The following is a 13,039-nucleotide window of genomic DNA, read 5'->3' on the forward strand; positions in this document are numbered from 1 at the left end:
GGCAGTTTGGAGGGCCGGGGCCGCGGCTTCCGGCATTACGCTACTGACGGCTAACCCCTCCCGGACGCGCGATGCCTCTGCTCGACCGCCACCGTCGCCACCTCAGCCCTCGCGGGCAGTGCGCCGGGCTACAGCCGGCTCCGAAAGCGCAGGTCGCCTAGCGATGGTGCAGGGCGGAGCCTCGGGCCGTTCGGGTCTGTGGGAGACATCCGCTTCCGGGGCCGCGGCCCTCTTATTGCCCGGCTCTGCGGGCCCGCGGTCCTGCACTTGGAACCCGACCCCGGCGCCTACGATCCCTGAGTCGCACCTGCCTTCGCTCTGCCGCCAGCTTTCTCAGCTAGTCATGCTGGAGCATCTGAGCTCGCTGCCCACGCAAATGGTGAGGGCTCGACCCCAAGACCACCCCCCCCCCCCCCCCGCACGCTTCTCTGGAGCTGGCAGCTCCGGCGGCCCTTGTCTCTTCCCTGAATTGTGCTTCCCGGGTCCCCATCTCTCTTCGACCGCGAGGAGCCCCCTGCCCATGCGCCGTTAGGTTGCTTCAGGTCTCCGGAAAACCTAGAATCTCATTTCTTGTCCGGTCCTTGGGGAGGCCCCTGATGCCGAGGTTGCCCGGTGCCAAAGCTGTGAGGCCAGGGCAGGAACCACCTCTTCGGTGGTGGAACCAATTCCTGCTTTGCTCTCCTTCGCTTCTAGGATTACAAGGGGCAGAAGCTAGCTGAACAGATGTTTCAGGGAATTATTCTTTTTTCTGCAGTAAGTATTGTTTTTGCATAGTATTCTTTTTCTTCTCCCCCTCCCCCCCCCCCCCCCCCACGAGCTTGATTGTATTTAATGTACTTCGTTTGTCTCCAGATAGTTGGATTTATCTACGGGTACGTGGCTGAACAGTTCGGGTGGACTGTGTACATAGTTATGGCCGGATTTGCTTTTTCGTGTTTGGTAAGAAGATTGTGGGTATTTGGATGTTAGTGGCAAGTTAAGTTTTCTAAATTGGGTTGGTTTGGTTGGAGCTGGTAGTGAGAACCAGCACCAGCTTTTCAAAACCTCCTCTTTTTGCCATCAGTGTTTCACCTTGCTATCTATCATTGGAAAAGTAGAATACCAAAGAAGTGGCAGATAAAGTAAGCTGCATAAGAGGATACAGTTCATTTCTTAACAGCAGCTGCTCCAAGCAGTAATCTTAAGGTCAAAACTAGCAGGAATTTCTTAGGGTCTTCACAATGTGCTCTCCTCACTTTTTAGCTCCTAAAGCCTTATGTGTAAATGGTGAGGCTTGTTTGCAATTCTTAAATATCTGGGTGGATGAGTTTTCACTGGAATGTCAGTTTTGCTGTTGTTTTTTACCTCTAGAAGCATAGAGGACTTATTTGGGAATATTACACGTAATGCTCTTTTAAACTTTTGATGTTTAATATTGACGGATTTCCTCTGTTCTGGCTCCAGTTGACACTTCCTCCATGGCCTATTTATCGCCGGCATCCCCTCAAGTGGTTACCTGTTCAAGATTCAGGCTCCGAAGACAAGAAACCAGGGGAAAGAAAAGTTAAGAGGCATGCTAAAAATAATTAGGGTTTTCATGATTCAGCTTTACTGTTGCACCTGCTTTCGTTTTGTATGAGATGAGCTAAATCGTTTTCGTATCCAAAACATGAGTTGAAACCCATCGCTGCTCCTCCAGCACAGCTGTGTATACATTTTGTTGTCTTTATATTTCATTTCTAACTCCGTTGGCTTTTGACTTAGGATTATTTTAGACCTTCTCTTCATAATCTTTATCTGAAATGAGAGCAGAAAACACAAGTATGCAAAGTTTCTTTCAGGTCTACAAAAATAATGAATAAATGCCTCATAAAAGTACAATTTGACTGTCAGAGTTTTATAATTCATTATGAGTGGTTAAATCGTTTTAAGGTTTTCAGTTAAAACTCAACACCAGTCTATGTCTAAAGAGTCTTTTGTCCATTGTTGTGCAAGCGAACCTACCAGTAAATGCCAGAGTTAGAAGTTTGTGGTTCTGAAAACATCACTGAGCACCATTTCTATTTTCTGTAGCTGTAAGTTCCTAATACATGTCTTTCTTGACAACAGTAAGTGCCTATGAAAAAATTTAGTGTAAATTTGTGGGATGGTCATAGTTTGGTACCACTAAAATAAGGGTATTGTTAAGCAGAAAAATTTCAATCCATCCTTTAGTTGAGGTGGAGCAAAGTGGAAACCTATAAAAACTAAATTCTTTTTAAATTTAACAGAGGACTGAACAGAAAAATATTCTAAAGGTTTTGAGTACAGAATGGAAGTGGGAGAGTTATTGTAGGTAATATTCTATTTCTCAGTACCAGGATACAGGACTTGATAAATACATGTTTAAAAAATGAGAACAATGACCTTAATAAACAAAAGTCAGGAAAGCTTAAAGAAAAAAAAAAAGAGAAAATTAAGATCACATAAATAAGACTAAGCATATAAATAAGAGTAATGAATGTGATTTAAAAGTTAGGAGCTCCCAAATAGTGTTAAAAATCAAGTTACCTTGGGGTGCCTGGGTGAACGACTCTTGGTTTCAGCTCAGCTCATGATCTCACAGTTCATGGGTTTGAGCCCCAAGTTGGGCTGGCTCCGTGCTGACAGCATGGAGCCTGCTTGGGATTCTCTGCCCCTCCCGCATGCATAGTCTCTCTCCATCTCAAAATAAATAAACTTAAAAAAAATGAAGTTACCTCCTATTTTCCAGATGACACCCAAAGGTTGAAAACAGGGAAAAGGATATCTTAGGTGGATGTAAGCAGAAAGGAGAGGTAATTAGAAAGTCATACTTAACATCAGAAATGCGGCAAGGGGGGACATCTGGAGCTGCCAAAATGTGCTGTTCTGAATCATTATACATTAAATAAGACATGAAATGTATAAAGAAAGAATTTTACATACGTAAGAGTTTGGCAACGCTACCACTGGGTAGGAGACCAATACTACCTTTCAGATTTTGGTCGATAAGTGGGCATATATTGAAAGGGAAGACTTTTGCACTTGTTCTCTATACTTGGAACATTTCCCCTCAGATACACAGGACTTGTTCTTTACTTTCATTCAAGTCTCTACTCGGATGGGACTATAAAGAAACATCTCCTACTGCCCTGTCAAAATAAAGTGGTATGCCCCATCCTCTATGCACTGATATATCTCACATTACATATTTTTCATTGTTGCCACCCCCCCCTCCACAGAATGTAAGCTCCATGGGAGGGAACAGGGATCTTGTTTGCTCACTGCTGTTTGCCCAGTACTTCTAAGAGTTGGGGACACATTGTAGGTGCTCAGTAAATAGTTAATGAATGATTCAGAGGTGCATTGCCATTAGTCACCTGGTCTACTTAAGTTTAATTAAAACTAAAATTAAAAATGGAGTCCTTCAAACTAGCTACATTTCAAGAGCTCAAAAGCCATATATGACCAGTGGCTCCCTTATCACAGAATACAGATACAGAACATTTCCATCATCACAAAACTACTGATCAGGTCTTCTACAGGTTTGAATAATAAAGGCAAGTGATTGTGTTTGTGCATAACAATCTTTACTAAATGCCCATTGGACTGTTTCCTCTACTGGCTCATCTACTGAGCCACAAGGAAGAACAATCCCAAGAAGTAAAAGTTAACGCAGGTCATATTCAGTAACCACACTGCAATGACTCCCGCCCCCCCCAGACAGAGAGCACGTGAGTGAGCACCAGCAGGGAAGGGGCAGCAGGAGAGGGAAGGAGAGAATCGTAAGCAGGCTCCACGCTCCGTGCAGAGCCCGATGTGGGGTTCGGTCTCACTACTGACTGAGATCATGAGTTGGACACTTAACCGACTGAGACACCCAGGTGCCCCGATTTTTTTTGGTTTTCTAAATACATGTATCCCCTACTTTCCAAAAGCTCGTTTCACGCCACTTCACTTAAAGTCTTACGTTACTACAGCAATGGCTTTTTTCATAAAAGCAAAAATCCTCTTCAGATTTCTTTCAGCAAAAACAGGTACTACTGTAGGTCTTAAGTGTGAAGAACTTTCAGAGAGTGGGAGATACTCTGTTTTTCACCATTTCAGCTTACCAAAGTTTTCATAGGACTGCTTTTTGGGGGTAATGAGAAAATATGTATATGGAAATTAAGGAATATTTCTTAAGGAGAAAACAACAATTACTGGCTATTTACAAACTGTCAAAAGTATATCAAAGTCTGAAATATGGTCAAAGGTATAATGAGAAGAAAATTCATACTGTTAAAGGTGTTTTATATTTAAGAAAGATAAAAAATGATTAAGCACTCAAAAACCAGAGAGTAACCAAAAGATACTGGGATGAAAACCAAAATGAATGTTTAGACAAAACTATACAGAATGGGAATAAGAACATATGGGGGAGAATTTTTTAATTCTAAGAAAATATGTACATTATACAAATTAGAAAACTTAACTAAAACTGATGTCTCTCAAGAAAGATGTATTCATAAAACATGCAAGAAACAGTGAATAGTTCAGAAAGACCCACCCACAGTTTGCCAAGGATTTGCCTCAGACTGGGACTGGGATGAGATGGTTTTACTGTTGAGTTCTAACAAACCCTTCAAAGTGAAAATAAGAGATCTCAGAAACCAGGCTATGAGCACCTTAAGGACAGGGAGTAAGTGTTTTCCTCACCACCATATCCCCAGCTCCTGCCAGAGCACCTGACACAGTAAAAACTAAAAATCTGTTAAGTGGCTAGAAAGGGAACATTTCATTAGAGTATTTTATGTGTGTGTAATTTTCAAAGAAGGTAAGATAACACTTTATATTATAAAAAGTGAAAACGTTTCCGGAACAGCATTCATTTTTAAAGTCCCTTGAATACAAAAGTGAAAATTTACTAATCAAGATTTTTATTTTATAAAAACAACTTATTTCCCACATGGGAATTACTCCTCATTAAACAACTAATAAAATATGTGATATACAGTCATACATGTACAACATGGGAAGACAACCAATAATTTGACAGACAAAAAGACAAACTTCAGGAGGTAAGTATGTCCAACATAACTAAAAGGAGCTGGACTTCACTTACAAATTGCTTAACTGGAAAAGGAATTCGTGTTTTAGAAATGTTTTCACTGATGAAAAGTTACTCTAAAAAAAGCCAGCAGAAACATGGATTTACAAAGCCAAATTATTTCTTAGTTTCAATTCTTGCATATCCTAAATGAGGTTCATATTAAATGAAAATAAAAGGTTTATTAAACATCCATCAATATATAAAAAAGGAACTGCTCAATTACTAGATACTACATATTCTTTGTATCTACTCCCAGAATCATGAATTGATTTTCTTAAAAAAATAATTTTTCAACTACTACCTAAGGTTATTAATAATGACAACTTGCATCACTAGACATATGTCACTTATTTATCCTATTACTTTTATCACTATAGTGCAATATAAAACTTCCAATCCAATATTTTATGGCCCTTACGTATCAAACTAATTAGTACCTTAGAAAAATAAAATTCTAAATATAAAGTTGGTGGTTTAAGGCTCAGTAAACAGTAACCAAACAAAAGTCTTATAACAGATTTTCCTCATCAAGAGTAAGATTAGCCACAGATTTTTTTCCTTTGTTTTGTGACATTGCTTCATTTTACTCTGTTCCATCCCATTTTTTCCCCAGTTAAAAAAAAAGATATAAGGATGTTGAATGGCCTCCAGCCATTATTATGGGTTTGTTTCTGTTTAAGCCAAAAACCTTTGAAAATAGGTCTTTAGTTCTGGCAGATTAGAATAAATTATCAAAAATTCACATTTTCTTCAAAAAATTTCAACTGGCGAGCTTTCACACTGTAAGTTGTGTATTTTTCACCCATGTGCTCCTGCAAACGTACCTAGTGGAGAAACAAAAAGAAAATCAGTATGTAGGAGAAAAAAATATTTTTTGCAATTTTAGAAGAAAGGCTTTTCAAGAAAAAAGAGAAGGGCTTTTCTTTAAAAAAAAATTTTTTTTAATGTTTATTTTTGTCAGCACAGAGCCTGACACGGGGCTCAAACCCACAAACCTTGAGGTCATGACCCGAGCCGAAGTCGGACGCTTAACCGACTGAGCCACCCAGGCGCCCCTTAATGTTCATTTTTGAGAGAGAGAGCATGAGTGGTGGAGGGGGAGAGAGAGGGAGACACAGAATCAGAAGCTGGCTCCAGGCTCCAAGCTGTCAGCACAGAGCCCAACACGGGCCTTGAACTCACAAACTGAGATCATGACCTGAGCTGAAGTCAGCGGCCCAACCGACCAAGCCACCCAGGTGTCCCAAGAAGGACTTTTCTAAGCATGATGCCAGAGGTGGAAACCACATGGGAAAATGCTATCATTTAAAAAACATTTGAAACTTCAAGATGTCAAAAAATTGTCATGAGATGTTAAAGAACAAACAATACACTGGGGAAAATTTGCAAATACATGCCAAAGAATTAATACCATTAATATAATATAGAGCCCTTGGGGGTGTCTAGGTGGCTCAGTCCGTTAAGCATCTGACTCTTGGTTTCACCTTAGCTCATGATCTCATAGTTTGTGGGATTGAGCCCTGTGTTGAGCTCTGCATTGACAGTGTGGAGCCTACTTGGAATTCTCTCTCTCCCTCTCTCTCTGTCCCTCTCCCCCACTCTCTCTCAAGAAATCAAACTTTAAACAGCATAGAGTTTCCCTATTTAAAAAAAAAAATAGAGCTCTTAGAACCAGTAAAACACGTAATATTAGAACATTAGAATTAGTAAAACAACAAAATCAATCCCATAGATAATTCAGCAAAGGCATTTACAAATTAATACAAATAGCCAATTAAAACAGAAATTTCAATCTAATAATAAAAAAATACATACAATGTGACACTCAATATATGCCTGGAATTAAAATAACACCTAACAATATGTTAAACAGATGTCACACACCTCCTATCCAGTGCACAGAGAAGGACACAATATCACTTTTGTGGTATTCCTGCCAAAAATACAGAATCTGAATCTATTTAACAGGAAACACATCAAATCCAAACGGAGGGTCATTGTATAAAACATGGCCGATACTCTTCAAAAATGTCCTAACTGTCCCAGATTAGATGAGACATAACAAATAACAATCCCAATTGGTTCCACATCTGGCATGATGGCTTGAGGAGCTCTGAAGACCCCCTCCTCACTGAAACTGGTGAAAATTATTTTCTAAACTAACCATTTAAAGTCTCTGGAAGCGGTCCTGAGGGCATACAGCAAATAAAGACACTTTTTTTTTTTTTCTCAAGAAAATCTACTAAAACCCATTAAGAACAGTGAGAGCGGGTGGCATCTAAGCTAAGATCAAAGGCCTCCCTCCCCAGTCCCAGCTGAGTGAGACAAAAACTCTACACCAAACTGTAGCCAACAACACAGGGTTCCCTTTCCATCAGCTCCTAGTCCAAAGGCAATCTTCTTGGGAGGGGCAGGACATCATATCTCATCCTGCCCCCCCACATCTGTGGTTAAGGATACATTTTGAGAGAGTGCAGCCAAGATGTGGGAATTTCCTTTTTATACCAGGTTAGACTTGTAGGATGGAGGCTGTACCTTGGGAGCAAGGCCAATGAAAATACTGGGGCCCCAATCACCTTTGCCCCAGACCATAAAGTGAAAATCCCATGCTCAGGTGAAGCATACCAAGAAGACCAGCCCTCCCCGCCACTGAGCTTCTAAAGTAGGGGTATCACTCATAGACAAGTATGCTATTGTCTTTGCTCCCAGCTGTGTTCAGAGATTTTTCCTGGGGTGAGAAGCAAGACCTAAAACAGCACCAAAACTTTTCCTTAATGGACTGACCTCATTTAGAACAGAGTGGAAAAACTCAAGCCTACAAGTGCTCTCAAAAACTGGAAGTAGTGGTGAATGGCAACTAGGAGGAGACTGGTAGAGTCACTGGGTATATAGGCTAAACTGTGGGCAGCCTACTTTGATGGAGACAACTGTGAAGCTGGGAGGAACCCTCCCCCACCCCCACCCCGCCCCCCACCCTGGGGTCAAAACAAATTTCAAACACTGACCCTGGGAACTATCCCTTCAAAGAATCCCAAATTTTACTGGATCAGTTTGTGGAGCAATGTGTGCCCCAGGACATTGTTGGAAACCAGAGAGCCATCAATTAGCAACTAAAAAACCTTAACACCTAAGGGAAGGACAAGGGAGAGTCAAAAGAGTTCTGCAAAACCCACCATCGTCCCAAGGTGGCTGTGGATACAACCAAGGCCTTGCCAGCTGAGAGGCAACATCAGATTTACATTGTGGAGACATGAAGAAGGGATAAAATAGACTTTACTAAAAAATTTAGCCAATCATTAAAGAAGCAAATAATAATAGCAACTCTCCTCCCTGGGGAGGCCAGTGCCCAGACTTGTACAATATACTTCTGAAATGTCCAGTTTTCAATAGACAGTTATAAGACACATACACTGGGGGAAAAAAGAAGGCAAGAGAGGCACTACCTGGGAGAATAACCAGATACTAGAGTTAACAAGCAAAGATATCATCAGAAACATGTTCACAGAACTAAAGAAAACTATGATTAAAGTAGTTGTAAGAAGAGCTAAGTGGAAATTCTGGAATGGAAAAGTATAATGACAAATGAAAAACTCAAGAGGGGCTCAACAGTTTATTTGAACTGGCAGAAAGAAAAGTAAGCAGGCTGGAGATAGATCAATATGTAATTGATAATCAATATATAATATCAATATATAATTCACATTATAGATTGATAGATCAATATATAATTCTTTGATTATATAATCAAAGAACAGGGAGAAAAGAAAATGAAGTGAATATCACTTCAGAGGAAAGTGGGACTTCACTCAACACACCAACACATGTATAATAGGACCATCAGAAGGAGAAGAGCGAGAAAGGAGCAGAAAAATTACTTAAAGAAATAATGGCTGAGCAATCCCTATCAAAATAACACCAGCAATCTTCACAGAGCTAGAACAAACAATCCTAAAACTTGTATGGAACCAGAAAAGACCCCAAATAGCCAAAGCCAAATCTTGAAAAAGAAAACCAAAGCTGCAGGCATGACAATCCCGTACTTCAAGCTGTATTACAAAGCTGTAATCATCAAAACACAGTATGGTACTGGCACAAAAACAGACACTCAGGTCAATGGGACAGAATAGAGTGTGGTAGGGTCCCTTCCCTCAGGAAAGAAAAAAACCTCAAGGTAACCTGGCTATATGCGTATGTGACAACATCCCTCACAATCTTGTAACATGAGACCACTTAATCAGACTACATGTTTGTGTGTTACCATATATGGGAGACAAGGAAGCAAAAAATATATAAAAACCCACAGCATGTGGCATTCAGGGCTCAGTTCTTTGGGAACTCAACTGAGTGGTGCTGGCAGGAATAAAGTTGCTTCCTGGAAAGAAAAGCCTTGGTGTCACGACTCTGTGCGAGAATCCTGCTACATTACTTGGGGGCTTGTCCAGAATTCAGAGACAGTTCATTTCCTCCTCCTTTGCCACCAGGGATATGAACCTCAGAATGCCGGGAGAGGCAGCCTTGCCTGGTGCCAGCAGACCACTTGATCTGCAGGAGACTAGCCCTCCCAGCATGCCGGGGCGAGGACCCCGTGTGCCCCAATGGAACTTGTGAGGCCCAGACACCAGCTCAGGGAGTGCCACCCGGCAGACTGGTAAGAACCTGGGTTCGTTTTGGCACACCTGCCCCCAAGGGGCAGAGGGGAGCCTGATCACCTCCCAGAGTTGCCCTAGTAGTTCCACAAGGGGTGAGGAACGAAGCTGCAACTCTAAGGCACTGGGTAGCAGATTGTGGAGTCGCCGTGAGACTGTGTGTGGGGACTTGTCTCTCATTCATTTCCTGGGTTAATGACTATGATAATTAGAGCCAACTGTCTCTGGTTATTCTACCTCAGAACAGGGACTTTAAGGAATATTCCCAAGCAGCTGCCGAAACTCCTTTTGTTTCGGGGAAATTCCCTGTCTTCTCCAGACTGACACGGACTGCCCAATTCCACTGGTGGAAAACAAAACAAAACAAAACAAAACAAAACAAAACAAAACAAAACAAAACAAACCTGGAGTCTGCTCCTCTGTCTGAGCTGACAAGAGTTAAAACTGGGAATTCTCTTTCTCTGCCTTTTGCTGGCACCTCTCCTCTTCTGCCTTCCCTCCCCCGCCTTCTTTTCTGTACCACTTTGGGGGTGGCCGGCATAACTGGCTCCTCAATGCCTCAGGCACCATCAGCTCCTCCTCCCACCCTAGAGGTTGTGGAGTGAAGACCACCCACTTCAGATTTCCCCACTGGTGCTCCAGATACAAATAGACAAGGGGGAACAAATTGATTAACTTTTAAATGGACACAGATGGAACACATTTGGTATTTAAATGGATTTAAGTTTTTTGGTTTAAAATAGACATGTCTTTAGAGTTATCAGCATTAAACATATAAAACTGTTTTCTAAAGGTCAAATAAGCTCTTTTATCTCTGTTGCAATTTGTCAGCAAAAAGGTGACTTAAAATGATGGTTAATTTTGTCTGTCTCAAAGCTTTCACGGGTAATTGTTAAGATAGCTTTCAAAGTCTTTGGTAACCTAAAACGGTTAAAGTTTGGCTTGCATGATAAATTGAGATTGAATTCATTGGATATCTAAAGAGATAAGAGGCTAAAGCACTAATTACTAGATGTAGGTTTGTGCTTCTGACTTGTTGCAGAGAAACTCCGGACATTTGGATCTATGGGAAAACATGCTTTATCCTTAATGGATTCATAATTTTGCCATCTAAAAACATTCAGATATAACATAAAGTTCACAATTGGTTACTACTTAGTTTTCACTGGAGACTAAGGTTTCTAAGAGGTAAAATTCTACTAAATGTAGTTAAAACTAATAAAAATAAGACAAGCAACTCTGTATGTAGAAAAGTAGGAGATATGAAAGAAAGATGTAAGAAATGGAAATATATTTTTGTTGAAGGTAAAAGAAAGTAATTTTGTTCTAAATGGGACTGGTTATTTGGAGGAAAATGGCTTGGACAAAATCTAAATGTAAAGAAAAGTTGCAGAAAGTTCATGAAGGAAAATCTTTAAAAAGAAATTTTATGTGTGGTCAGGATGGACTAAGGTTAAAATAAATGGATTTTAAAAGTACATTGGGTTAAGATTAAATTCCTCCTCTTTTGACCCAAAGGCCGAGAAAATGATAGCAATACCCTTGGTGCCAGCCTCCAAATCCTCCACATTTCTGTTGTTCCTGTTCAGCAGAGGACTGGATGCCTCTGCCGTATGAGGGATGGGTGATGAAGGGCTTTTACTAAGGTACGTGGGAGCCATTTTACTACACTTAGCCCACTGTATGCCAAAAATGGATATCCACATGGCTGAAACATATTTATGTGAACATTGTTGAAAAAGGGGAATAGACCTTGACTTTGGCCCTTTAACCCCCTCCCTCAATGGCCAATGATCAATATAGAAGTTACTGTTGGGCCAAAATAAAATGAGTGCATCCTACAACAACCAGGAAAGTCTTGCTTGGTCACAGTCCATACCCCAAGGTCCTGCAGGCAGGAAATGGAGGGGTAAGAAAAAAACAGGAAAGACCAGGTCAGCTCTTGGAGGTGGGGTCAAGCCTGGGTAACAATGACTATTAGCACCTCGTGAGACTGGCAGGGCTTTTGGCTGCCAGCAGCAGAGCCAGTCAAAATGCAGGGACAGGAGATGAGGTTTCTCCTGGCCAGCTATAGGAAACTGAGATAAAGGACAACTTTCTTCCTTTTTCCTATAGATGGTTAATTCCCCAACCAAGGCCATTACTCCTTTGGAATGCATTATGATTCATTTTCTTTTGCACAAAGGTTTGGCCCCAATACAAATTGGAAGAGGGAACCTGGCCCCCAAAGGGAAATATCAATGACAATACTATCCTACAATTGGACTTGTTTTGCAAATGTGGAGGGAAATGGGGAGAATTCCCCTAAGTTCATTGTTTTTGGGCCTTAAGAAAAAAAAATCGAGATATGTGTAAGCAATGTAAGGTGGATCCTAATTTAATGGCAACCCTTTCTGAAGTCCAGCAATCAGTGGGGGGAAGTAATTAAGGGCCCCTTACCTGTATCTAAAACAGACCTAGAGAAGGAGGAAGGGAGTTCTTTCACCTCAATCTCCTTCTCCTTGGGTCCTCAATCTATTAAATACACACACACACACACACACACACACACACACAATTCTGCTCGCTGCTACTCACCTTATCCAGGCCCTCCTCACAGGCATGTTTGCCTTACAAGAAGCTAGAATGCCAGAAGAAGAAACCTTTATATTACAAGATTTAAGACAGATAAAAGGAGATCTAGGTAAATTTTCTGATCAGATAAGTATATAAGGACTTTTCAGAAGATTATGTATGTTTTTGAGTTGAACTGGAAAGATGTAATGCTTTTGTTAAATCAGACTCTTAGTGACAGATTTTTTGAAAAAAAAAAACTAAGGAAATCTAAGATTTAGCCCTTAAATTATGCTAAATTAGCCACTATTTTACAAACACAAAATGAGAGCCCGATGGCATTCCTGGAGAGGTTGAGGAAGGCTCTCACTAAATATATGGCTATCTCCCCTGACACCCCTAAGGCTGAGATGGTTTGAAAGGACAAATTTGTCACTCAATCAGCCCTAGATATTCAGAGAAAATGCAAAAATTGGCTGTTGGCCTTGAAGGGACCCTGGAGGAACTCTTACAAGTTGCCAATTGAGTATATTACAACCAAAATTAACAAAATAAAACAAAACACACACACACACAAAAAAAAAACAAAACAGAAAAGGAGGCTTAAAAAAAAAAATCTGAGGCCTTAGTTGTGGCCTTCCGTACTACGTCAGACCAGACTTCCCGAGGTCCTGGCACCAAGTGCCATTTATATGGCCATTCAGAGCACTAAAATGATGAGAATGTCCTCAGAGGGGACAACCAAAATGAAAACCCCATAAGCCATGCC

At 40.9% G+C, this 13,039-nt stretch overlaps 2 protein-coding genes across 7 annotated transcripts in view; one reads left to right on the plus strand and one right to left on the minus strand.

The window, feature by feature from the left end:
• Positions 1 to 7: 7 nt before the first annotated feature.
• On the plus strand, positions 8 to 1,857 carry SPCS1 (signal peptidase complex subunit 1). The gene is made up of 4 exons (XM_047845816.1): positions 8 to 379; positions 694 to 753; positions 853 to 939; positions 1,444 to 1,857. The coding sequence occupies exons 1-4, from the start codon at positions 164 to 166 to the stop codon at positions 1,567 to 1,569; spliced, it is 489 nt and encodes a 162-aa protein (XP_047701772.1). The 5' UTR covers positions 8 to 163; the 3' UTR covers positions 1,570 to 1,857.
• NEK4 (NIMA related kinase 4) overlaps positions 1,443 to 13,039 on the minus strand; it is a 50,580-nt gene continuing 38,983 nt past the window's right edge. For 3 of the 6 annotated variants that reach the window (XM_047845722.1, XM_047845707.1, XM_047845743.1), the window contains one exon: positions 1,443 to 1,776. In XM_047845722.1, the coding sequence (XP_047701678.1) occupies positions 1,588 to 1,776 (189 nt within the window). In that variant the 3' untranslated portion in view covers positions 1,443 to 1,587. Of the gene's footprint in view, positions 1,777 to 1,983; positions 2,096 to 5,230; positions 5,896 to 12,294; positions 12,338 to 13,039 lie in introns of those variants that run through there. The other 3 variants (XR_007149433.1, XM_047845735.1, XM_047845714.1) reach the window with 3 other exon arrangements.

This window comes from Prionailurus viverrinus, chromosome A2 (assembly GCF_022837055.1).
Source record: "Prionailurus viverrinus isolate Anna chromosome A2, UM_Priviv_1.0, whole genome shotgun sequence".
Classification (NCBI taxonomy): domain Eukaryota; kingdom Metazoa; phylum Chordata; class Mammalia; order Carnivora; family Felidae; genus Prionailurus; species Prionailurus viverrinus.